The sequence below is a fragment of the Corvus moneduloides genome, chromosome W, assembly GCF_009650955.1.
Source record: "Corvus moneduloides isolate bCorMon1 chromosome W, bCorMon1.pri, whole genome shotgun sequence".
NCBI lineage: Eukaryota > Metazoa > Chordata > Aves > Passeriformes > Corvidae > Corvus > Corvus moneduloides.
Genome location: NC_045510.1, coordinates 8,383,466 through 8,411,165, shown reverse-complemented (window position 1 = coordinate 8,411,165; position 27,700 = coordinate 8,383,466). Strand labels below are relative to the sequence as shown.

General features: G+C 45.2%; 1 protein-coding gene across 2 annotated transcripts in view; it reads right to left on the bottom strand.

Annotated features, from left to right (window-relative positions):
* The window catches only part of LOC116437448 (transcription factor RFX3-like), a 140,252-nt gene extending 118,502 nt beyond the window's left edge, over window positions 1-21,750 (bottom strand). For both annotated transcript variants that reach the window (XM_032095095.1, XM_032095094.1), the window contains exons 1-2: window positions 21,634-21,750; window positions 1,831-1,928 (exon numbers count right to left, since the gene is read on the bottom strand). In XM_032095095.1, coding sequence (XP_031950986.1) covers window positions 1,831-1,928; window positions 21,634-21,750 — 215 coding nt within the window. The remainder of the gene's footprint in view (window positions 1-1,830; window positions 1,929-21,633) is intronic.
* Between the last annotated feature and the right edge of the window lie 5,950 nt (window positions 21,751-27,700).

The following is a 27,700-nucleotide window of genomic DNA, read 5'->3' as shown; positions in this document are numbered from 1 at the left end:
GGCTGGAGACCTACCCCGTGCCTCACGCTACTGCCCGGAACACCATCCTGGGCCTTGAAAAGCAAGTCCTTTGGAGGCATGGCACCCCTGAAAGAATTGAATCTGACAATGGGACTCATTTTAAGAATAGCCTTATTAACACCTGGGCTAGAGAACATGGCATTGAGTGGGTGTACCATATGCCTTACCATGCACCAGCTGCAGGCAAAGTGGAACGGTGTAATGGATTGTTGAAAACCACTTTGAAGGCACTGGGTGGGGGAACCTTCAAAAATTGGGAACAGAATCTAGCAAAGGCCACCTGGTTAGTTAACACCCGAGGTTCCACCAATAGAGCTGGTCCAGCCCAATTTGAATCCCTGCATACAACAGATGGATATAAGGTCCCAGTAGTGCATGTCAGAGGTCTGTTAGGAAAGACTGTGTGGATAAATTCTGCCTCGAGTACAGACAAACCCATCCATGGGGTTGTCTTTGCTCAGGGACCTGGTTGCACATGGCGGGTAACGCAGAAAGATGGAACAACGCGTTGTGTACCACAGGGAGATCTGATTGTTGTGTGAAAACCACCTGTAGTGTGAAATGCCAGTATACCCCTTCTTGCTGATTGTCACTGTCACTGTTCGTATATAGCTGTGTATATATATATATATATGTATTAATGTGTATGTAGAATTAGAATATCTTTGGGCATTGAGCCAACAATATGGGATAAGGGGTGGAATTTCTTGGGGTGACCTTATGATGTGTATCCCATATCGCTGCCTATGCCCAGAAATTAATTTTTGGGCCTTTCTATGCCTCTAAACTGAGCCTGAGAGGGGGAAGGAAAAAAACCTGAGCAAAACTTTCTCAAAGCAGTTTGTAGCTTGTTCAAGGACACAAAAAGATAGCAGGTTTTTTTTCCCCAGCTGGGGCAGGGGAGCGAGGAAGCACCTGGCTTGCGGCTTTCCAGTCAGCTTTTGGCCAGTTTTTTCCAGTTCCTTGTTCTCTGGAGAGAGGCTGAGAGTTGAACTTTTCCTTCTCTGGAATTTCGGATTTTCTCCCTTTTCTACTGGACTGCTTGATTGCTGTAGCATCAGAGCACATCGGGAGGACTTTCCACCGGGCACAGAGGGCCTGGCCCTGGCCCAAGCCCCAGCTCCGAGGAGACCAAAGGGAGGACTCGAACACTTTCCCAGGTTTTTCCTCTACAGTGAAAGATTTTACCATTTAACATTATTTTCCTTTCCCGTGTGTTTGGTAAATAAATAGTTTTATCTTCTTCACTTTCCTTCGAGGAAAATTTATTTTTTCCCGAACCTGGTGGGGGGAGGGGTGGTTGTGCCTTCTCTCAGAGGATATATTTCTAAATTTGGCCAAACCGGAACAATTACATAATTGTTTTCTGTAAGTAATGACTACAGCTGCCTCAGCAATTCAGGAAATTGCCAGTATAATTTCAACTAGAAGAATAGAGGGCCACATGAAGACTTCTTTATTACACAGATGATCATATTATGACAAATTTAGATCATACTTTCTATCAGTATAACTTAAAACTTGTCCATAAACTCAAGTTTTTTCCCCAAACAACAAAATGATGCATATACAGCTTCACACTGCCCAACTGTAACAATTATCTGAATTCATTTTAGATTAATTCAAGTGATATGAATCCAACTTGTTTTCACTCAAATAATGATTTAAAATGACAAAAAATAAAGTTTTTGTTCAAACATTTTTTCTCTGCTAATTAAAATATAGTATCCCATATGATGTCATTAAAAGAATGTGCATTTAACTTCATATTTTAGTAAACATTCTAATTTAGATCAATAACCAACTTACATAGTTCCATTTGTGTAGACTGTGTCACTTCCCTCCACATACTGAACCTGGGCTGGGTAGACATGTTGTACCTGTTGCACAGTCTGTACTTGCTGTACCTGCAAACAAGAACACCAGAAATATAGGATAGTTTACCTTATAAAAAGAATGACTAGTGCTTCAGTGCATCTAATGGTTTCTAAACAATGCTCTCAATTATGGGATATCCCTGTTCTCACAATTACTAAATGACACGGAATGTAATATTGTGGTGCAAGTCTGTAATATGCTAAGTGGAGTACTAACATTGGAGATGGAGGCCCTTGAGAGTATGGGTATTTTCAATGCCAAAGAAAGAACCATCTAGAAAGAACAAGAACTATATGATTGACATCAAGCTTAGGAACTATAGGAAGGAAGAAAATTTTATTTGGTCATCTATATGCTGAATTTTTGTATTTTTTTTTACTCCAATTTATACAATACAAGCTTCTAAATCACAACTCACATGTGCTGTTAAAAGGCAAACTTTGACCTGTGAGAGTAGGTCCTAAAAAATTCAGTGTAATCCTAGAAGAGTCTGGTTCTCATGCATGTGATGCATCATCATATGTCTCCGAGGTGAACTGCTCTGGCAGAAATGCTCTGGAGTGGAGGATTGTGCTAGGAGAGCTTTCCAAAACCCAGCAAAACTGTGAACCTAGCGCAGAGAGACAGAGGATGCACCAGCCTCAGCCAGAGCAGGAAGTGTTAAAAGCTAGACAAGTGGCAGCTCTAACTCAGCATGGGCAGCACCAGGAGTGAAGGTAACCAACTCCCACAGGTACAAAAGACGCACCCAAGAAGCAACCAGGAGTGGCGCAAATAGGGCAGGTAAACAGGGTGTGACTGTCATGGTTTAGGAATGGTATTCCCCAATTTAGGGCTCCCTTTGTTTTATGGCAAAACCAGCCTTCAGGAGGATTTGGATTATCTTCTCCCCTTTCTCAAAAACCTCCTCTGCTGTGTTGCCCCATAGGACGATGTCATCAATGTACTGTAAGTGTTCTGGAGCCTCACCCTTTTACAGTGCAGCCTGGATCAGTCCATGGCAAATAGTGGGAATGTGTTTCCACCCCTGGGACAGTCGGTTCCAGGTGTACTGGACACCCTTCCAGGAGAAAGCAAACTGTGACCTGTACTCTGCCGCTAAAGGAATGGAGAAAAATGCATTAGCAGTATCAATGGTAGCACCATTTTGCTGCCTTGGACTCCAGTTTGTACTGAAGCTCCAGTGTGTCCAGCACAGCAGCACTCAGTGGTGGTATGACTTCATTCAGGCCACGATAGTCCACTGTCAGTCTCCACTCTCCATTGGACTTACGCACTGGCCATATGGGGATATTGAAGGGTGAGCAAGTCTTGCTGACCATTCCCTGGCTCTCCATGAATCATCTCATGGATGGGAGTCCTGGAGTCCTGGTTGGTGCTGTGTTGTTGACAGTGCACTGTTCTGGTAGCAATCGGTACCTGTTGTTCTTTAACCCTCAGCAGTCCCATAGTAGAAGGGTCCTCTGAGAGACCGGACAAGATATTCAGCTGCCTAATTCCCTCTGTCTCCACAGCAGCTATCCCAAAAGCCCAACAATGCCCTTTTGGGTCCTTGAAATACCCTCTTCTGAGGTAATCTATGCCAAGGATGCACAGGGCCTCTGGGACAGTAACAATGGGGTGTTTTCACCATTCTTTCCCAGTCAGGCTAACTTCAACTTCCAATACAGTCAGCTGTTGGGATCCCCCTGTCACCCCAGAAATAGAGATGGATTCTGCCTCTGCATATCTTGATGGCATCAGGGTACATTATACACTGGTGTCAACTAAAGCCTTATACTCTTGTGGGTCTGATGTGCCAGGCCATGGGATCCCCACAGTCCAATAGATCCTACTGTTCCTTTCCTCCACCTGGCTGGGGGCATTACCCCTCTAGTCCTGGTCATAGTACTCATTGCTCACTTGTTGTAAATATGAACTGGAGTTCCCTTCAAGACGATGGGAAGTAACATCAGCCCTCCTATTCCATCTGATGACGTGCCCTCTGGAAACTGGAGCGTCATTTATCCTTGAAGAATTTCCTGTGGTGGTTGTTCTTTCTCTCAACTCACATACCCATGCTACTAGGGCAGAGGTGGGTTTTCCATCCCACTTTCTCATGTCACGCAGGTAAAACCACAGGTTACCTCATGGTTTGTACTTTCTCTCTTGAGCAGGAGGGTGCTTGCTCCCAATAGCAGAGACTCTGGTCCATACTGGCTGTGCATGGGACATTTTCTCTCTAACTTGCTTGAGTCTTTCAAGTCTGTGCATAGTCTTGGACAGTCTTTCCACAACTGAGGCACAGGTTAGTAGGGAGGAAAAAAAAAGATCTTCATATTGCCAGTCGGGTAATCACCTGAAGCACTGTTTGTTCTCCTTTCATTGATATCAATGCCAGTGAGGTGGTGTATGACAATGGCGTGCTCTGTACAAAATTCTGCCACATTGATTGTGTACACTGGACCCCATCTGGATCTACAGGGGACTGCTTGTTATTTGAATCCCTTCAGAGTACATCCAGCACAGCTAATTCTCTCAGGTACTGGATACCCTTCTCCATGGCGTTCCACCTGCTTTGGCTCACTATTAAATCATCCTTGAAAGAATACCTTTCCCTCATGCTTGACAGGAGTTACTTCCAGAGGCTGAGAGTTTCTGTCTTCTTCCCAATTGTCTTGTCAATGCCCACTTCCTGGGACAGGGATCTCAGTTGCTTGGCTTCACTACCATCTAGTTTCATATCGTGGGCTGCGATATCCCAGCATTGGAGCAGCCAGGTCACATGGGGCTCACCTGATTGGCGGCTGAAATCTTTTTGCATATCTCGCAGCTCACATGGGATAGGGATTGGGTGATTATCTCTGGCCCTACCTCTTCCTCCTTTGGAGACGGCCCTGATTCCTCTTCAGCCCTCACTAGGCGAACTGATTTAGTCTAAGATTTTTTTTCTGTATGGGGGCGACTGCTACCAGCATGGGTTGTCCCCCTGGCTCAGCTGCAGTTTGAGTGGCCATGGTGCCTGCTGGTCTGCTTTCCTCTTCCTCCCCCAAGGGTGCTGTCTAGTGATGAGCAGTGTCTGATAAATAGTAGCCAGGGCCCAGCACACTGTAATAAGTTGTTTTTCTCTGGAGTTGACACAGCTTTCTCCTTGTAAATATTCTGTCATTTTATCAGGGTCCTGTAGTTGTTCAGGGGTGGACTCCCAAAACACTGGAGGAGAGAATTTCTCCAAAAACTGGCCCATTTTCTCCCACATTCCATGCCACTCATGACTATTCCCCCTTGGGGCAGATCTTTAAATGACCGTCCTAAAAATCTCCTTCTTGACTCTAAACATGGTATGGGCCGCACTGAGGAGACCTGGCAGACTTAGCAACAAGAACATGCTTTCCTTAACATCCAAGGGAAATTCTAAATTCTCAAAAGCTGTTGTAACGGGCCTGAAGGAGGAAAAGGGGGTGAAAAGGTGAAGAAAATCATCCTCCCCTGTTCCCCCCACAGACTGGGTATGATTATTAATGCACTCCCAAAGGTAGCGCCTGAGGTAAGGTTAGGAGAGCAACACTGAATACACATCGCAAATGACCCTCATTGCCCCTGATGCTATCCTGTCATAAGCTGATATCCCACAATACAGCAACAAAGCTATGCTGATCCCTCTCCCTGCTCTAAAGAAGATCATCACAAGGAGCACATACAGGAATATATACAGGGTTGGGTACCACATCCACAGGAACAGACCAAGCAACATTGTGACCAGTGGTTCCATACCTAATACAACAAATGCTTAGATAAAATTTGTTTCCAACCCTCTCTGGGCAGATCTGTTGTTATCTCAACCCTTCATGCCTCACATTGGGTGCCAAATAACGCTGTTGTGGTTTAGGAATGGTATTCCCCAATTTAGTGCTCCCACTGAACAAATGCTTCTGCTTCCCCACCCCCCTCCAATTGGAAGCACAAAAGACAAAGATCACATTTTGAGATAAGAACAATCTATTGGAAACAGCAATAAGATAAGAAAATGAACAGTAACAGCAACAATATTAATAACAAAAGGTATAAGAAAAAGAAATTATTTACACAGAAAGCCCGCAAGAATAAACAAATACTGGACAGCTTCCCCTGCCACATTTTCTCAACCAGAAGGAACATCCTTCTCCTTGAGAGAGACCCTTTTCCCTGCCCCCGAAGTGAGAGAGAGTCCCTTTCCCACCCCTGGCAGTGGTGTGAGGTGGTACTGAATAAAATTACGGTCCTGTCCACACCCCCTCCTAGCTACTGCAAAAAATTAACTCTGTTCTGGATAAACCCAGGACAGGGGCACATCAGCCAAGGCAGGCTTGGCAGTTTACACAGCAGTTCATGCAAGAAGGGCATGCAGGGAGGACACGGTCCCCCTACCAACTCAAGAGGCGAGCCCAATTAGTGGTCATTAGTGGGTTTAGGAAAGGCAGGTCCTGCCTGACCAATGTGATCTCCTTTTATGACCAGGTGACCTGCCTAGTGGATGAGGGAAAGGCTGTGGATGTGTCTACCTGGAATTCAGTAAAGCCTTTGATACTGCCTCCCACGGTATTCTCCTGGAAAAGCTGGCAGCCCATGGCTTAAACAGGTGTATTCTTTGCTGGGTTAAAAACTGGCTGGATGGCCAGGCCCAGAGAGTGGTGGTGAATGCTGCTGCATCCAGTTGGTGACCAGACACTAGTGGTGTTCCCCAGGGATCAGTGTGGGGCCCAGTCCTGTTTAATATCTTTACTGACAATCTAAACGAGGGGATTGAGCCTACCATTATCAAATTCCTGGACGACACTAAATTGGGTGAGAGTGTCAATCTGCTGGAGGGTAGGAAGGCTCTGAAGAGGGACCTGAACAGGCTGGATCAATGGGTAGAGGCCAATTGTATGAAGTTTAATAAGGCCAAGTGCTGGGTCCTGCACTTGGGTCACAACAACCCCATGCAATGCTACAGGCTTGGGGAAGAGTGGCTGGAAAGCTGCCTGGCAGAAAAGGACCTGGAGGTGTTAGTCAATTGCCAGCTGAACATGAGCCATCAGTGTGCCCAGATGGCCAAGAAGGCAAATGGCATCCTGGCCTGTATCAGAAATAGTGTGGCGGTTTGGCCAAATTTAGAAATATATCCTCTGAGAGAAGGCAGGTTACAACCATCCCTCCCCCACCAGGTTTGGGAAAAAATAAATTTTCCTAGAAGGAAAGTAAAAGAGATAAAAACTATTTATTTAACAAACACACAGGAAAAGGGATAATGATGCTAAATAATAAAACCCCTTGCCCTGCTGAGAGAAACCTGGGAAAATTTCAGTCCTTCCATAGATCTCTCTCTCCCCCTCCTTGGAGCTGGGACAGGGTGGTGGGCGCACCTCCAGGGCCAATGCCTCGGTGGAAATTCCTCCCGATGTATTCTGATGTTGAAACAGTCCAGCAGAGAAAAAAAAGGAAAAAAAACAAAGTCCCAGGAAAACAAAAGTTCAACTCTCCGTCTCTGTGGAGAAAGAAAAAGGAGCTGAAAAACTGGCCGAAAGCAAGCAGGGTGCTTTCCCCACTCTCGCTCTCCTGCTGCAGCTGACAAAAAAAAAAGTTTCTCTGTGTGCCCTTGAACAAGCTGCAAACTGCTTTGAAGAAGTTTTGCTCAGGTTTTCCTCCCCCCCTCTCAGGCTCAGTTTAAAGGCACGGAAAGGCACAAAATTAATTTCTGGGCATGGGGCAGCAATAGGGGATACACATCACAAAGTCACCCCAAGACACCAACAGGACCAGGGAAATAATTGTCCCTCTGTACCAGGCACTGGAAAGGCCTCGAATACTGTGTTCAGTTTTGGGCCCCTCAGTACAAGAAAGACATTGAGGTGCTGGAGCGTGTCCAAAAAAGGGTAACAAAGCTGGTGAAGGGTCTGGAGCACAAGTCTTTATGAGGACCAGCTGAGGGGACTGGGGTTGTTTAGTCTGGAGAAAAGAGGCTCAGGGGGGACCTTATCACTCTCTCTACAACTACTTGAAAGGAGGTTGTAGTGAAGTGGGGGTCAGTCCCTTCTTCCAGGTAACAAGTGACAGGATGAGAGGAAAAGGCCTCAAGTTGCGCCAGGGCAGGTTTAGATTGGATATTAGGAAAAATTTCTTCACTGAAAGCATTGTCAAGCACTGGAACAGACTGCCCAGGGAAATTATTGAGTCACCATCCCTGGAGGTATATAAAAGATGTGTAGATGTAGAGCTCAGAGACATAGTTTAGTGATCGACTTGGCAGTGTTGGATTCAATGATCTTAAAGGTCCTTTCCAATCTAAATTATTCTTTGATTCTATGATCTACAAGAGCTCTTTAATAACATTTTAGTTAGAACACATTCATCATCCTCACTATACTCTCTAAAATTCCTATCCCTCCTTCTCCACCATTAAGTCATATACTTCAAAACAAGATTCTAAACTTCATTGTTAACTACTGGGAATAGTCTGGAGGTGCTCAAGAAGTTGGGAGGGAACACAGCTGTGACACCTGACCCCAACTGACCAAAGGGATATTCCATACCATATGATGTTATGTTCAGCAATAAAACTAGGGGGAAGGTTGGCCGGGGGACTGCTGGGCATTAGTCAGTTGGTGGTGAGCAATTGTTTTCATTTGCAACTCTCATCTTTCTTGGATTTTATTTTTCTCTCTTTGGGTCTTTTTTCCCCCTCTTTTCCTTACATTTTATTAGAATTACTTTTTAATTATTAAACTGTTTTTAGCTCAGCCCATGAGCTTTCTCATTTTTACCCTTCCAATTCTCTCCCACTGGGGGGAGGGGAGGAGTGAGTGAGCATGTTGCTGTGGTGCTTAGTTGCCGTCTGGGGTGAAATCATGACACCTAAGGAAAAATTTATATGAAAACCTTAATTTTGAAAAAAAATACATTACTTTGAAAAAGACTGTTCAAGTGTGACAGAAAAACAGAGTTTCTGTCAATCAGTAGTAATGATATGTACTCTTTTTGATGATTAAATGGAAAATTCAGCAGGTTGCTGATTTCACATGTTAACTGTTACATAAATTGACATTGGCCTGCCATCTCTTAACAGTGTTCCTGAACTATAATTTCCCAAATTCAAAAAATACATCTCTTATTATAAAGCAAGATAAAATTGTACAGAATTTTGATTTTAGATACAAGTGTTTGCATTAAAAGTACTAATAAGGTTAAGAGAATAATACCAGGGTAAAATATGTGAGGATTTATAAACCCCATTTAAATTTAAAAAAAAAAAAAAATCAGAGCTGTATACACAAAGATTTCTGTTCTCAGAGAAAAAAAATCATCTTAATACATTAATTAGTCTGTAATACTTTTGGAAAGCAGCTCATGCTGTAACGTTGATATTTAGATAAATGACCAATATAAGTTCATGACTAGTTTTTATGTTAAAAATGATTTTTCATTAAGCTCCAATTTTCATTAGCAGAAGTTTGTATGTCCAGTTGAATGATACATTTATTTCTGAATGCTATGGTCATAGTCTACTATGAATAGGAAGATTTGTTTTGTGTAACCTTTAATGTATGGATACACATTCTAAAATAGATTAGACACTTGTTTTTAATTTTACTCTTTGAATCCTTCTGTATTGCATGACATAAACCATAAGGTCAGTGAAATTAATTTAAAATCCTTATAAGCTTGCTACCTCATGCTTAAGAATGCATGTTAAAACAGGAATGATATATGAGTGGAAAATCATATTTGAGGAAATATAAGACTAAGAAAAATTGCACAAGATGTTAAATGGCATTTAATTATGCTTCTCACTTTTTTGCCTTACTTTTGCTACTTTTTACTTGCACATATATAGGTTTCTCCCTTCACCAATTCAAGGTTCCAAAAATGACAATTGCTGTGTCATTTAAAAACATCTGTGAAACTACTGCCGCTACAATCAGAAGGGAATCTTAGTTTTTCATTAAGGACATTTCTTTTTCTTCATTTGGAGCACCATATCAAACTTTCATGAAAGCCATAGTTATATTGTTTGTGTGCAAATAAAAAAATTATTTTAGCAGAAAATAATTTAGACATTGAAAAATTATTCCACTCATAACTACAAGAAAGAATTTAAAAAAATAAATTATTTCTTCTGAATTTTTCATTTTTACCTAAAGTAGTCTGCTCCTAAAGCATGTGTACATAAATTCAAATTTTAAAATTAAGCAAATATATAGTATATACATTAATTTTTTTCAGAGCAAAGCCATTCTTCTTCATCAAAGACATTGTTTTAATGCCTGATAGCCTTTTCTTTTCCTACAGTGGAAAAGCACCTATCTTACCCACATTCTTCACCACATTTCCTAGTGTTATAGTAGATTCACATCTTCTTCCCAGAATCACAGAATAGTTATGGTTGGAAGGGACCTCTGGAGATTATCCAGTCCAACCCCCCTGCCAAGGCAGGGTCACCTAGAGCAGGTGACACAGGAACGCGTCCAGGTGGGTTTTGAATGTCTCCAGAGCAGGACACTCCACCACCTCCCTGGGCAGCTATTCCAGTGCTCTGCCACCCTCAATAGAAAGAAGTTCTTCCTCATGTTGAGGTGGAGCTTCTTGTGTTTTAGTTTGTGGCCATTGCTCCTTGTCCTGTCTCTGGGCACCAATTAAAAGTGTCTGGGACCATCCTCTTGGCACCTGCCTTTGAGATATTTATATGCATTAATAAGATCCTCTCTCGGTCTTCTCTTCTCTAGACTAAACAGGCCCAGCTCCTGCAGTCTCTCCTCATAAGAGATGCTCCAGACCCCTAACCATATTTGTGGCCTCCACTGGACTGTCTCCAGTAGTTCCTTGTCTTTCTTGTTCTGAGGAGCCCAGAACTGAACACAGTACTCCAGATATGGCCTCACTAGGGCCGAGCAGAGGGGGGGGATCACCTCCCTCGACCTGCTGGCCATACTCTTCCTGATCCCAGGATCCCATTGGCTCTCCTGGCCACAAGGGCACACTGACAGCTCATAGTCAACTTGTCATCCACCAAGACTCCCAGGTCCTTCTCCGCAGAGCTGCTCTCTAGTAGGTCGGCCCCCAACCTGTACTGGTACTTGGGGTTATTCCTCCCCAGGTGCAGGACCATACACTTGCTCTTGTTGAACCAAGTGGGCTTTGGCCTTCCTCGTCACATCCTTGCATATTCTGACAATATTCTTATAGTCCTCCCATGTGGCCAGTCCCTTTTTCCACATCCCATAAATTTCTTTCTTCCATTTGAGATTTGCTAGAAGCTTCCTGCTCATCTATGCAGGTCTCCTGCCCCCTTTGCTTGACTTCTTGCTCATGGGGATACACTGGTCTTGAGCTTGGTGAAAGTGATGCTTGAATACTGACCAGCTCTCTTGGATCCCCTTCTCTTCTAGGGCCCTAACCCATGGGATATCTCTAAGTAGGTCTTTGAAGAGGTCAAAGTTAGATCTCCAGAAGTTCAGAGCTCTAGTCCTGCTTACTGCTTTGCTTCCTTCGTGCAGGATCCTGAGTTCCACCACCTCATGGTCACTACAGCCAAGGCTGCCTCCAATGTTCACGTCTTCAACCAGTCCCTCCTGGTTTGTTAGCACAAGGTCCAGCTACACACCTCTCCTCATTGGCTCTTCCACCACTTGCCTCAAAAAGTTTTCATCAATAATCTGCAAGAACTTCCTGGACTGTGTGTGCCAAACTGTGTTGTCTCTCCAACCAATATCAGGGTGGTTGAGGTCACCCAGGAGAACTGGAGCCTGTGACCATGAGGCTATTTCCAGCTGTCCATAGAAAGCCTCATCAACTTCCTCCTATTGATCAGGTGGTCTACAGTAAACACCCATGACAGTGTCACCCATATCACCCTGTCCCTTAATTCTCACTCATAAACTCTCAACTCGTTAGTCTGTCCCTGGGTACATCTGTCCCCAGCTCAATACATTCCAGTTGCTCCCTCACATTAAGAGCAACTCCACCACCTTGCCTCACTGACCTGTCCTTTCTAAAAAGTAAATAGTCGTCCATGACAACATTCCAGTCATGTGAGCTATCCCACCATGTCTCAGTAATTGCAATGAGATCATGGCCCTGTGACCACACAGATTTCCAGTTCTTCCTGTTTATTCCCCATGCTCCGTGTGTTTGTATACAGGCACTTCAGAGAGGTAACCAAGCATGCAGGTTCGCTAGAAGGGGTGTAAGAGGATTCACCACAGCCATACACACCCTCGATGTGGTTAGCTCTGTGATTTTCATCCTGAGAGGCAGCCAAGGAACATCTGTCACTGCACTGGTTGGCATGGCCTACTCCCCATGAGGAAGCAATGGCACAAGCATCACCACTTTGGACCCCATTCCCCCAGTCCTTCAGTTTAAAGCCCGTCTCACCAAATTGGCCAGCCTGCTGCCAAAGATTCTCTTGCCCTTTTTAGACAGGTGGATCCCATCCCTCCCTAACAGGCTACAATCATTGTCATAAAAACCAAAACCTTCTCGATGGCACCAGCCACAAAGTGAGACATTGATGTGCACTACATGTCTGCTTCTGTCTGTCCCCATTTCTCTAACCAGTAGGATAGATGAGAAGATGACTTGGGCACTGTTGTTTTTCACCTGCCTCGCCAGGGCTTTATAGTCTTCCTTGATCCTATCTATTTTTTGGCTTGCGGTGTCATTTGTACCCACATGAAAAAGTAGTAGTGAGTACTAGTCCATGCTCTTGACAAGTTTGGGTACCCTCTCAGTAACATCACCAATCCTACCCCCTGGTAGGCAGCATACCTCTTGTGACTGTTTATCAGGCTGGCAGATAGGGGCCTCAGTGCCCCTTAATAGAGAGTCGCACACTATGAGCACTCAAAGTTTCTTTTTATGGTAACTGCTGTGTGCTGCTGGTGTGGATTCTCCTTGTTGGCCTTGCTCATGGACATCTAAAGCCTTTAAAGCATCAAATCTGCTTTTGGTCTGGATGTTGGAGGTTGAATCGGAACCCAGCTTTTGTGGGTCACCAGGTTCCAAGGTGCCTCATGCTCAGTGGTATCCATTGTAGGTGGATGGTTTCAAAGCCACATTATCTATCTCCATTTCAGCCCCTCTAATACTGTGCAGCCTATTAACTGTCTCCTGTAATTCAGCCACCTGCTGCAACAGGTCATCAACCTGTGCACACTTTGTGCAGGCACCAGCCTTTTCTCCAGGAGAAGTATCTGGGCATCCATTGCAAGCTACCACCTGTACTGACATCTCCTTCCTTACCAGTTCCATCTGGACAGAAGCATCAGACTTCTTAGGTGCTATCTCAGTAGACACACTGGTTTTGGCTCTGAGACAAGTGCCCACCATTATGGCAGAGACCTAGAGCACTTAGCACTTACCTGAGCTGTGGACCTACTTTCAGATTGCAGCACCCTCCCCATATGCCCTGCCCTCGTGAACTGCCACGTCACATCCTTCTGACATGCCACATCCTGTTTGCTCACCCTATTCGATGCTCTCTGGGCTGCTCGTGCTTTCTGGAGTCGTTTAAATCTCCCACAGTGTTCCTGGCTATGACTCCTCCTTGTCTGATTGGCTCACAAGAGCTTCCAAGCTCTGACACAGCTCTGGGCTGCTGATCGGGCTGGACTGCTGATTCTTCCTTTTGCTTACCCTACACATTCAATTCCTTTAGAATTCCTGACCTTTTCTCAACACTTTTATCATCTATCCTTTTCTCTCTAAACCAGTATCTCCTTCATATTCTGTCTTAATCACTGCAGAATCATCTGCGTTGGCTTTCACTACATATGCATCACCTTTTCAGTCTATACAAATTATTGCAGCAAACTCCTCTTCCTTGGCCAGGCTGATCCCCTAACATTCCTTTTTGAAACCTTACATAACTTATACTTTCAAAGTAAGACTCAACTGAAATATACAGTCTAATAGAATCAGAAAATGCTCCAAAGTACAGATTAAATATTCAGTGAAAAGGAAATATTGGAAATAATAATGCTAGAACATGAGTAATACCTTATTGAAAATATATTCTGATAAAAACTATATCTAGTTTTCAAAAGTTTGAAGCAAAGCTTAAAAAGAGTTAACCACAGTAAGCCTCATAGAAAGCTTTACTAAGTCAAAGCACCATAGTAGCTTCATTTAAAAAGCACAATAATAGAAAGACCTTATCATTTTCACACAGGCAGATAGTAATAGGACAAGAGGGAATCGTTCTGAACTAAAAGAGGAGAAAGTACATGAAGATAAGCTTTTAAATTCATGTTAAGTGCCCAATATTTGAATGTTTTGCTGAAACACTGCATTTTTGGGGTTTGGGGGGGCATGTTTAAAAAAAAAAAGCAAATGTATTCCAAGGTACATTATAAGTAGAAGTGATAGTAATGGAATTATTATACATTATAAATTGAGTCTGTATACCAGGAAATATTATTAGTGAAATGTATGAGGCATTTAAACAGCATTGCAAAGAACATGCTGTATTGGACTTGCATGGCCTGGTTTTTGGTAGGGAGGGCCACAGAGGTGGCTTCTGTGAGAAGCTGCCAGAATCTTCCACAACGTCCGGCAGAGCCAATCCCTGGGGGCTCCAAAGATGGACATGCCACTAGTCAAGGCTGGGCCAATAAGAAATGGTGGTAACGCCTCTGTGATAACATATTTAAGAAGAAATCAAAACAAAGGTTGTGGCACAGTTGTAATTTTCAGCCAGAGAAGAGAGGAGTGAGAACATGCGAGAAGAATGACTATGCAGACACCAAGGTCAGTGAAGAAGGAGGGGGAGGAGGTGCTGCAGGCACCAGAGCCGAGATTCCTCTGCAGCCTATAGTGAAGACCATGGTGAAGCACGTTGTCCCCCTGCAGCCCATGGAGGACCACAGCGATGCAGAGATCCACCTGCAGACCATGGAAGAGCCCCACGCCACCTGGGAGGAGGCTGTGATCCTGTGGGAGACCTGTGGAGGGAGGGGCCCTGCTCCCAGGCTGGAGCAGCCTGTTCTTGAAGGGCTGCACTCCATGGAAGAGTCACCCGCTCTGCAGCATTTTGAGGGGTACTGTGGCCTGTGGGATGGACTCACATTGCAGCAGTTCACAGGGAGCTGTTGCTTGTGAGATGAACTCATGTCAGAGAAGTTCACAGAGAACTGTCTCCCATGGGATGGACCCCAGGGTGCAGCAGGGGAACAACTCCTCCCTGAGCAGCAGGAGAAGCCATGGGTGATGAACTGACCATAACCCCCATTCCCTGTCTCCTTGCGCCACTGGGGTAGGAGGTAGAGCTGGGAAGAAGGAGGGGGGGGAGGAGGGGGGGGGGGGGGGGAATGTGTTTTTAAGGGTTAATTTTACTCTTCATTATCCTGCTCTGATTTTGTTAGCAATAAATTCACTTTATGTCTCTAAGTTGAGCCTGTTTTGCCCATTGTGGTATTTGATGAACGATCTCTCCCAGTCCTTATCTCAACCCATGAACCCTTTGTTAAATTTTCTCTCCTCTGTCCAGCTGCGGAGAGGAGGGAGTGAGCGGCTTTCTTGGGTGCCTGGCATCCAGCCAGCATTAACCTGCAACACATGCAGAAAAAAATCATCACCTTATGTAGATACAAAAATGCTGCTAGCAAGGATTTTCTTGCTATTTTCTAAGTCTGTGAGAGACTTTTCTCTCTCACAGAAGAGCTAGCAGAGTATGTAAACAACCAAACACCTGCAACCTTGAAAAGTCTTGTTTATGGTATAGTAGAAAAATATTTTGACAATGGATGTTTTAGGATTTTAGCCAATCACCCCAAGGGGTGGCTGATCCTTTGTCCAATTAGACTATGAAGAAAAAAGTCTATAAAAGAGTTTGTAAAATAATTAAATAAATCAATCTTGCTGCACAATTCCTGCCTGCTGTATCTTCTCTCCTCCTCCTCCCTATGGCTGCGGGACACGCTAGGGATACGCTAGGGCCTAGGCCTGCAGTAATATTTGGTGACCCCGACGTGATCTGCACTCTCTGATGTGTCCTGCTGCTGTGAGTCAAACTGAATTTCTCTAGAGGTACGCTGTTCCCCTTTCCCACCCCCCCCACCCCCCCCCCCCCCCCCCCCCCGGGAGGTCCAACATGACTGAGGAATAGCGAACAGCGGCTCACAAAACGACGCTGTGGTAATGGCCTGGAAAGGTGTGTTTAGCATATTGCAAACCTCCATTCCTGAAAACTCAGTTTGGGAATTATTAGATTGGGCTACTTTAAAAGGGATTTCCATGGACAGAGATACTGCCCTGGACTTTGCCTTATGGCAGGAACTTGGCTGTGCTGTCCGGCACGAACTCCTGTCTGGGGACCCAGCAGTGTTAGAATTATACCAGACCTGGCGTTCGTTATTTATTCTGCTGACCGACCTCGACTGTAGCAGCAGAGCTGGCTTGCCTGTTTCGGTGATGAGTGACGGAGGAACGTCTGAGGGGGACCTTGGTGACCGGGCTCCACAGACAGAGCCTGCGCCGCCTCATCCTGCACAATCGCAGGACTCTGCAGCCCCCAGGGACATCGCGCTGGCAGAGGTGGGGGTGTCGGGGCAGCGAGAGGGCACGCAGCCTGCCTTGCCGCTCAGTTTGGCAGCGGCCACAGCTTATCCAGGGCCGTGAATTAGCGGCTTAGCGAATTGGACCCCCCTGGCAGCTCCTAGCCCGTTTGCATATGCACCAACACAGCCAAAATCACCCGGATGTCCCTTCTTAGCCGGTGTAGTGCCAGGCGTGACTGCACCGAGACTGCCTGGGTGTGGCCCGCTGCCCTCCTTGGCGCTGGATGATTCTGCATCGCTGCAGAACCAGGCCATCGACCTTTTAATACAGCATCTGCCTTTGCTGACAGAGTTACCGAACATATCCCGAAAGCTGGAGGACCTGCTCAGCTTGCAAGAGCAGCTGCTGCAGATAACAGAGGCACCCTGCCGCGCAGGGTGTGCCGGGCCCGCGCCGCCAGCGGTCCCAAACCAGGGAGCGGCGTGGCTGGCGGCAAACCCGGAAGCGGCGCTGCCGCAGGAAAACCCGGAAGCGGCGGTGGCTGCAGAGCGGCGGCCGGGGGCAGCAGCACCAAACGCAGCTGGGGAGAGAGAAACAGCAGCGGTTTTGGCAGCGGCGCCAAACGTGGCCACGGAGCAAGGGCCGGCAGCGGCGCCGAACGCGGCCACAAAGCAAGGGCCAGTGGCGGCGCCGGGCGCGGCTGTAGCCCCAGAGACGGCAGCAGCAGCTCCAGTACCAGTTCGGTCGGGACCGGCCGAGACGGCATCCCGAAAAGAAGCTGCTGTTCAAACTGTAGCGCAGCCAACTGCAGTCTTGTGCTGTCTGTTCTGGCTCTAGCGAACTTAGCCAAAATGCCCCTCTCCATCCACCTCTGTTCGCTCCCAGCACCTCAGAGTTCCCTTTGCCTGATGACTCATCATCGGGAAGTGAAGCAGATGAGGTTCTGGCCCCGGGGCATAAAGCTGCCGTAGCCGGGCGGAGAAGGAAAAGGCTGCTCCGGTCTCGCCCCTGGACCTTTCAGGACTTCATGGTAACAGTGCGTCCAACCCACTACAGTCGCTTCTTAGAGTCAGTTAAAATGCGAGCATTGGAGGAGGGTGACTGGAAGTTATTGGAAACACTTGGAATGCCAAATAGATTTGAGGATTCTGGGGGTAATCGAGAAGCTGTTACACTCCATCCACAGGCTATGCCAGAAGTTCAGGATGGTAGCGACTCCCCAAAAGGGGAGATCCAAGCTTTCCCAGTGTATAAGGCTCTCCCAAATTCAGGCAAGCATGATAAGCATGAGGTACTTGCTTGGAAGGTTGCCCAGGACCTGCAATCCAAGGTGGCACAATATGGGCTAGGTTCTGCTGAGGTTATGCAGATAATAAGGGTGATAAATACAGATTTACTTGCTCCATTTGATATCGGACACTTAGGTCAAATTCTATTCCAAGCTATACAATTTACAGTTTTTGAGAAAACCTGGAGAAAGCTGGCTGACAAGGCTGCATTAGGGAATATGCAGCTCCCTGCTGCCGATCCTAGACGGACAGCGGGAATGGATGCTTTGATGGGGACTGGTCCCTTCTCTGATCCCAGCCTACAGGGTGCTTTGTCCTCTAGCATCCTGCAGCAAGCTCAACAGGTCGGCATGGCTGCCCTGTTGAAAACCATACAGCTGTCTGCTCCTAGAAAGCGATATACTGAAATAGTTCAAGGGAAATCAGAGTCATTCCTCTCTTTTGTGGAGAAAGTCGCTGCTTCTCTCGAGAAGCAGGTTGAGGATGTTGGGTTAAGACAGTTGTTATTAAGGCAGTTAGTGAGAGAGAACGTGAATGAGGAGTGCAGAAAAATCATAGATGCTTTGCCAGGGGATCCTGAGGTAACAGACATGGTTGAAGCCTGCGCTAAGGTGGGATCTGGGAACCAGAGAAGGTCTGCTTTGGCTGCGTTCCTGCAGCCTGTTCACGCATCTTCTGGTCGTGAACCAAAGCAACCAAAACAGGCAAAAAAACGGAAGCGGCCTAAGCCGAGCCAAAAAGAGAACACACCGATCCCCCAGTGCAAGAGGTGTGGCAGGCCAGGGCATTGCTCGGACTACTGTAGATCCCGGACTCATGCCGATGGTCGGCCTTTGTCAGGAAACTTCCGCCGGGGTGCAAGGAGGGGGAATTGCTCTCCGATGCAGTCGCTCCCCCAGAGAGTGGCACAGGTACAGGCACAGGCCTACTCAGCCACCCTAGAGACAGCACCCAGGGATCAGACAGTTTTGACGTCCATACCTCAGTCACAGTCATCTTAGACTCTAGTGGTATTTATAAGGTTCCCTTGGATGCATATGGACCCTTAGCACAGGGATCCAGTGCGATGCTGGTAGGAAAACCTGATGTTGCCCATCAAGGAATCTTAGTGAACTCAGGAGTTATTGACACTGACTTTAAAGGTCAGTTATGTGCTATGGTCTCCACGCAAAAACCCCCTGTCACTATTCCTGAAAAGACCTGCCTTGCTAAATTAGTGCCTTTTAAGTCTTGTGTCCCCAGGATAGAACAACCAACTCACGAAGATAATGGCAGTGGATCTACGGGACTTCCGCAGGCCTTCTGGACTGCAGACATCTCTGACCAAAGGCCACAGATGACATGTACCCTGGTCCTGCCGAACGCCCGTCTGCCCCGGACTCAGCTTCGAGGTTTGATTGATATGGGTGCTGATGTAACTATCATCTCCTTCTCTGTGTGGCCTCCCTCATGGCCTTTAGCCTCTGTGGGATCAGCCATCGCAGGATTAGGAGGAACCACACAGAGCTATTTAAGTGAACGGCCTGTGGTGGTGAAGGACTCAGAGGGACACACAGCTATGATTAGACCTTATGTTGCTACCACTTCCCTTAACCTTTGGGGATGGGACTTGTTGGCAGCTAGGGGGGTACGGATTGGGACAAATTTTTAATAGGGGTCACTGTCCTTAAGGGCACACAGTATCCTACACTGCCTCTGCGGTGGTTGACTAACACACCAATCCAAGTCAGACTCTGCTCAGTTAGTTGAATTAAGGGCTTTTATCATGGCTTTTCAATGATTCTCACAGGAACCTTTGAACTTGGTTACTGAAGCCGACTAGAAAAAGCTTTGTATACAATTAATCACCTTACAGTACCACAAAATTCAAATAATCCTGTTATTCTGAATCATTTTCTCTCATTGCAGTCTGCAGGCGAGACACAGCTGCCCCAGGCAAAAGTCTGGGTACGGAATTTACTCACTAACCAGTGGGAAGGCCCGCATGAGCTTATCGTTTGGGGTCGTGGGTATGCTTGCGTTTCCACAGATACTGCGGTATGGTGGCTACCTGCAAAATGCGTTCGCCCTGACCTATGGCACCAGAGGCAGAACAGGCAACCTCCAAATGATGACCAGAACGCCAACCATCCAAATGGCGACCAGAATGTAGATCATCAGCCTAATGACTCTTCTGATGATGACCAAGATGTCGACCATCAGGCAGATGGTCCTTCTACAAGCAGAGACTGGGATGGTCCTTCCACAAGCAGAGACTGAACTTTAAATTTCTTGTTATGGATTCAGATAGTTAAAGCCTTAAGGACATATTTAGAATTAATAACTGATGTAAATTTCTATTTAGGATTAATAGTAGAGTTGTTCTCTTATCAAACAAAAAGGGGGAATTGTAGATACAAAAATGCTGCTAGCAAGGATTTTCTTGCTATTTTCTAAGTCCGTGAGAGACTTTTCTCTCTCACAGAAGAGCTAGCAGAGTATGTAAACAACCAAACACCTGCAACCTTGAAAAGTCTTGTTTATGGTATAGTAGAAAAATATTTTGACAATGGATGTTTTAGGATTTTAGCCAATCACCCCAAGGGGTGGCTGATCCTTTGTCCAATTAGACTATGAAGAAAAAAGTCTATAAAAGAGTTTGTAAAATAATTAAATAAATCAATCTTGCTGCACAATTCCTGCCTGCTGTATCTTCTCTCCTCCTCCTCCCTATGGCTGCGGGACACGGTGATATACCCTAGGGCCCAGGTCTGCGGTAATAACCTTAAATTTTAAAACTAAACTTAACACAATGCTAGAAATTTTAGTTTAGACAACAATGATTCACTAGCACAGAAACAGACATATAATTTAACAAGCTATTCTCAGTTTTAATATTGGTGATTTTGAACCTCTAAAGCCAACTTATATGAAAAAAAGAACATCAGATTTCACCCAAAGAACCTAAAACAGTGACAGCTGAATGGAGGGAAAGTGGAGAGGGAGATCCTGCTCTCTTCTCCCTGGTATCCTGTGACAGGATGAGTAGGAATATTTCAGAGCTGCATCACAAAAGGTTCAGACTAGATATTAGAAAACATTACTGAGAGGGTGGTCAAACACTGGAACAGGCTTCCTAGAGACATAGTTGGTGCCCCCAAGCCTGTCAGTGTTTGAGGTATTTGGACAATGCCCTTAATATTATGCTTTTGGTCAGCCCTGAAGTGGTCAGGTAGTTGAAGTAGACATTGTAGATCCCTTCCAACTGGAACAAAGAATTTTTAAAAAAAGAAAAAATGCTAAATTACACATACTAAAGGAGTCTTGGACAAAAGTCATGGCTTTTCACATTCAGTTCTTGTTTTCCAACTCCTGCTTCCCTCCTTGATCTCCCCATGCAGCACACCCTCCAGTGTTGGTGGGGCTGCATAGGTGATTAATCATGTCACAGAAGTGTGTGCTGAACTGGCTGCTTCAGAAGCCCTTTTAATTCCCTGGCAAATCCAAATTATGCATTACTTACTGTTTTACTTCACATCTTTCTGCATTTGCTCAAGAACCTGCAGGGAGATCAGCTTAGAAGTACAAAATTACATTGTTTTTGTGTTTTACATCTATATTGAATTTATTTTAAAAATCCACATTCCTTTCAAAGGAATAAATGTGAATATTCATTAACTTAAATGAATGTAATTTTTATGAGCTATTTCACACATTTCATAATAATCTACTTACAGAATCATGCATATATATTTCTGGTATTTGACAAATATTCTAGTTCAAGAAATAAACTCTGAAAACTGCATGTCTGCTTATGTAGCTATTTTAGTTCCATCAAAATAAAATTGAATAAAACAGTGAAAAGGAATTGGTTTTGCAGCCTTGTAAAAATCAGTTCTTCACTACATCTATTGAAATGCATCATTCTGTCTTGCCAGGGTTTTTTGTTTTCCCAAAATTAACAGACACCTACCTGTTGCTGAACCGGTACCTGCTGTACTACCTGTGTGGGTACTGCTGCCTGGCCAGCCACAGATGCCTGTAAAGTCACAGTCGAACCTGTGTCCGACCCAGTCTCTGATGTCTGCATCGTGGTCTCTGAATAAAATTAAAATGTAAAATTAAAAGTTCAGCACGAACTTCTTTGCTTTTTGTCACTTATTCAGATCTTAAAAGAAGCATATTCACCCAAAATCAAATCTGGGGATTAGCTAAAGATTGTTTCATGTTCTATTACATGAGTACACAGAGATATTTAATTTATTTTTCCTTTTTTAAAATGCTGTTTTGGCCTAAAGTATTAGAAAATTCATATTATATATTATGTTATTACTTTATCTAATCTAAGGTCTGCTTAGAGCTTGCAGCACATTGAGAAGAGAATAAGCTTTGGACTTCATGATTTCTTTCTAACAGTTTACAGTCTGCTTTGTAATAGCAAATACATTTATCAAGTCAGAAGCAAGGTGCACACAAACCTATTTACTGCTTTGAAGTAAAGAACTTTTAGAAAAACATCCATTCACAGGCCTGATTCTTCTCTAACTACACTTGTATACATTAGCTGCAACTATTATTAAATTTTGAGAGGAGACTCAAAACCTTATACCATATTAAGACAACACACTTTAAGCTACCTATATGCACAAAAATAATTAATTCTAGAAGCTGCACATATAAATGTTTACTTCTTAATTAAGCATGCCTTCACAAAAAGACTTGCAATCATCAATGCAATAAAACTGAATGATGGAAATATTTCCCACTAAGTCATCACAATTCTAAAGAACAAAAAGAGTAATTTATGTAGTAATCATAGTACAAGCAAATTATAGTACCTTCAATATCGTCAGCTTTCAGAAAGAACTAACATACACTGAATAAAGTATACTGTAAGAACACAATGGGTAAAATATGCAATACCAGAAAGAAATTTCTTTTCATTTTCTTCCCTGAAACAGTTCAAATCCTTATGTACTGAAATATTAAAAGTTTTCTCTTACCTTACTTGCCCTCAAGATATCTTATTTAATAATGCAAATCAACAGAAACTTTTCTCACTTATTTATGTGACTTCAGGAACAACTCATAAAAATCAGAAATAAGTCAAAGTCCTGCCATCAGCTTGTAAATGACTACACATTCTTCAAAGCTGTCCTTCCTCTGGTTTAATGAGTTGCACTATAAATTTTTCATATTCAAATGCTGAGTTAAAGCTCTGGCAGGTGATAGAATGAGGGGCTTCAACCTGAAAAGAAGACCCTGGAAAGCATTTTAAAGGTGAAAAAGTGACTCAAGTAAGCTTTTTTAGCAGAAAGTGTTAAGTGTAATCACTGGAGTTATAAACAGGGATTTTACCCCTACATGAGGTTGTGGCACTGACATTTTTAAGAGGAATATTCAAAATTTGGATACAGCACAGAAATGGTCCAACAATGAAGGAAAATGCCTTACAAAGAAAACCTATTTAGATTATCATAAAGAAGACTGAGGATGACTTACTCTGTTGGGTTTGTGTGGCCAGATTTTGTGAGTTGAGGGGGGCTACAGGGGTGGCTTCTGAGAGCAGCTGCTGGAAGCTTCCTCCATGTCCGACAGAGCCAAAGCCAGCCGGCTCCAAGACGGACCCACCACTGGCCAAGGCTGAGACAATCAGTGATGGTAATAATGCATTTGTTATAATATATTTAAGAAGGAAAAAAAGATATTGCATAGAAGTAATTGCAGCCAGAAAAGAGCAGAGTGAGAACATGAGAGAAGCAACTCTGCAGGCACCAAGGTCAGTGCAGAAGGAGGGGGAGGAGGTGCTCCAGGCGCCAGAGCTGAGATTCCTCTGCAGCCTGTGGTGAAGACCATGGTGAAGCAGCTGTGCCCCTGCAGCCCATGGAAGAGCCCCACATTGGAGCATGTGAATGCCTGAGAGGAGGCTGTTACCCTGTGGGAAGCCCGTGCTGGAGCAGGGTCCTGGCAGGGACCTGTGGACCCATGGAGAGAGGAGCCCACACTGGAGCAGGTTTGCCAGAAGGACTTGTGACCCTGTGGGGGACCCACAGTGGAGCAGGCTGTGCCTGAAGGATTGCACGCCATGGAAAGGGATCCACACTGGGGCAGTTCCTGAAGAACTGTAGCCCGTGGGAAGGACTCACATTGGAGAAGTTTGTGGAGGACTGTCTCCCATGGGAAGGACCCCATGCTGGAGCAGGGGAAGGACTCTGACTCCTCTCCCTGAGCAGCAGCAGGAATGACGTGTGATGAACTGACTGTAACCCCCATTCCCTGTCTCCCTGTGCTGTTGGGGAGGGAGAAGGTAGAGCCCAGGAAGGAGGGAGGGGTGGGGAGAAGATATTTGTAAGATTTGTTTTGCTTCCCATTATCCTGCTCTGATTTTAATTGGTAATAAATTCAATTAATTTCCCCAAGTCGAGTCTGTTTTGCCTGTGATGGTAATCGACAAGTGATCTCTCCCAGTCCTTAATTCATGAGCCTTTAATTATATTTTCTCTCCCCTGTCTAGTTGAAGAAGGGAGTGATAGAGCGGCTTTGGTGGGTACCTGGCATCCAGCCACAGTCAAACAACCACACTTATACATAACAGGAATTAGAGAAATCTTCAGTTTTGCACAGAATTACAGAATTGTTTAGGTTGGAAGGAACCTTTTGAGATCATCTAGTCCAACCTTCCCGCTCAAAACAGGGTCACCTAGAACAAGTTGCCATGTCCAGTTGGGTTCTTAATACCTCCAAAGATAGACACTCCACAACATCTTTGTAAAACCTGCTATAGTCCTTGACTAACCTCACAGTAAAAAAGTGTATTTGAGTGTTCAGATGGAATTTCCTGCTTTTTTCCATTTGTGTCGATTGCCTCCTGTCCTGTCAATGAGCACCACTGAGAATAGTCTTGCTCCCTCATCTTCACTCCCTCCCATCAGGTATTTATGCACAGTGATAAGGTCCTCCCTGAGCCTTCTCCTTCCAAGCTGAATAGTCCCAGCTCTCAGCCTCTCCTCATATGGCATATGCTCCAGTACCTTAATCATCTTTGTAGTCCCTTGCTGCCCTTGCCCTTTCTTGTACTGGGGAGCCCAGAACTGAACATGTGGCCTCACGAGCACTGAGTAGGGAGAAAGGATCTACCTCAAATCCTAGCAATACTCTTCCTAATGCAGCCAGGGATACTGTTGGCCTCTTTTGTCATTAGGGTGCATTGCTGGCTTATGTTCAGTTTCTCCGTCAGGACACACATTTTCTTCTCCCCAAAGCTACTTTCTAGCTAGTCACCCTGCAGCCTGTACTGGTGCTTGGGGTAAATCCTCCCCAGATGCAGGACTTTGCATTCCCACTTGTTGAATATCATGAGATCCTTCTCTGCCAGTTCTTTAGAGTGTAAAGATCTCTCTGAATGGCACGAGAGACATCTGGTCTATCAACGACTCCTCCCAGTTTCATATCTGTTGCTGGAGTCCCTCAGCCTGAAAAAGGGAAGACTCCAGGGAGATTTTATAGTAGCCTTTTAACATTTAAATAGGGCTTCTAAGAAATATGGAGACTTTTTACCAGGGCCCATAGTTACAGGAAAATGGGCAATGGTTTTCAACTGATTTAGATGGGACATAAGGAAGAAATTGTTTACAACTAAGATGGTGAGACACTGGAACAATCAGGTTGCCCAGGGAAGTTTTGGATGCCCCATCATTAGAAGTGTTAAAGGTCAGGTTGGACAAGGCTTTGAGCAACCTGATCTAGTGAAATGTGCCCTTGTCCATGACAGCGGGGTTGGACCTTTAAAGGTCCCTTCTAACCCAAACCATATGATGATGATTTAGAGAGCTATGGTCTGTCCAACTACTGATGGTAGAACCCTCACTCACTCCTGTAGCTGACACCACAGGCCCCAGGGTGCCTATACTCCCCAGTCTGACTCCAGTAGCTGGGCACCAAATTTCACTCACACACACACAGGTCTCACCAGCAGCTGGCACCTGTTCCTTTCAGCACACATACTGTCCTGTTTTCAGCTGGGATAGAATTCATTTTCTTCTCAGTAGCTGGTACAGTGCTGTGTTTTGGATTCAGTATGGGAATAATGCTGATAACACACTGTTGGGGTTTTAGGAGTTCTCCTTCTATTTTCTTTTTCTCTTAAAGAATTTTCCCCATATATGTTGCCAGGGGGACAAATTACTGGGTGCTTAAGAAAAACAAAAGACCTGGCCACAGAGGGAGAGGTCCAACTGGCTACTCTCTTTCACCTGTGGTTTTCTCCTGTAGGGCAGGGGATGCCTCGAGATTTGAACTGGGAAAAAGGGGGTGAGTACAGTCCCTGGCTGGCTGGTGTTCTCTTCGTTCGGAGGGAGAGGAGGGCTCCCATCGTTGTGGAGGGAGTTTGTCAGTGCTGCAAGCTTCTGCTTTCAGCTACCTTCCTTCTACCGTGAGTGGAGCTTGCTTGCTGGAGTGACTGTTACACTGGGACCCTATTTAACACCCCGCCTTACTAAAAGAGGGACCTTTTCACCATCTGCACAGGAGCCTCAGGGAAAACCCCGGGATTCCCAAGCCCGCCTTTCCCTGCCCCACTGGGAGCCAGGCCGTGGCCGCCCTGCCCCCGCCATTGCTTCGTGCCTTTGCTACTCTGTAGCTCCACACACCCTGCCTGCCAAGACCTCCCAGGGTTCCTGCTGCAGCTCCAGAGTTTGGATACATCTCATCTGCCACCCGGGATTTGTGCTCGTCCCTGCTGTTCCAGCCTGCTGTTACCGAGGGTCTGGCTGGGCACCGGGATCGGCTGCCCAGAGGGTCCGTGAAGCCCTTGTTCCATCCCTTCCCAGGATCCCAAGCTGCCATTGCCACGTGCTCCCTGAGCTTGCTCCGGAGCGCCCCCTGCAGCTGCGGGGGAACCATCGCACCTGCCCTGCTCACCGGGAGCCGCCAGCGCCCCTGCCGGCTGTGACAGTAACTGCACCCAAGGGGAAAGGGCCTGACAGCCAAGAAGGCTGGCACTGGGTTTGTGGTTCTGTTTGCTGTTATGCCATAGTTATTGTTGTTTGTTTGCCTTGTTATACACATATATATATATATTAGTAAAGAACTGTTATTCCTATTCCTCATATCTTTGCCTGAAAGCCCCTTAATTTCAAAATTATAATATTCGGAGGGAAGGGGGGTGCATTTTTCCATTTCAAGGGAGGCTCCTGCCTTCCTTGGCAGACACCTGTCTTTCAAACCAGGACACGCATTGATGTTTTGGTTGTCGCTGAGCAGTGCTTACCCTGAGTCAAGGGCTTTTCAGTGTCTCATGCTCTGCCAGGGAGGAACTGCACAAGAAGCTGGGAGGAGCATACTCAGCTGACCTGAACTGCCCAAAGGGATATTCTGTACCATAGAACATCATGCTCGGTGAGTAAAGTGGGGAAAGTTAGCCAGAAGGGGCCAATTGCTGCTCGGTCAGTGGGTGGTGAGCATTTGTATTGTGCATCACTTCTTTTTCTTGGGTTTTACCTTCCTCTCTCCGTCTCATTTTATTACAACTATTAGCAGTAGTATTAGTATTACCATATTACCATCATTATTATTATATTTTACTTTGTTTCAATTATTATACTGTTCTGATCTCAACCCATGAGTTTAATTTTCTTTTATTCCCTGATTCTCCTTCCCATCACAATGAGGGTGGGGGGAAGGGAAGTGAGCGAGCAGCTGTGTGTGGTATTTAGTTGCCGGTTGGGGTTAAGCCACAACACATACACAGAGGACAGAGAGTGAGATTAAGCAGGGCGATAGTTAAGAAAACATTCAAAAAGAAAATATAAGAAAATAGGACAGACTGCAGTGATCAGGCACAGGGCTCAGCCAGACTGATGCCATAGGTTTTAACTTTTAAATTTTTCAAATTCTGTACTGCTTAGTGTGTAACTCTGAAGTTTCTTGTAGCCTGTTAATTTCTGCTCTCCTGCTAGGTAGACATAACAAAGCCTCTCTGGGCCTGCTCTTCAAGGACACTTAGGCTGTTCTAGACCCAAAAGTATAAACCAAAGACCCTC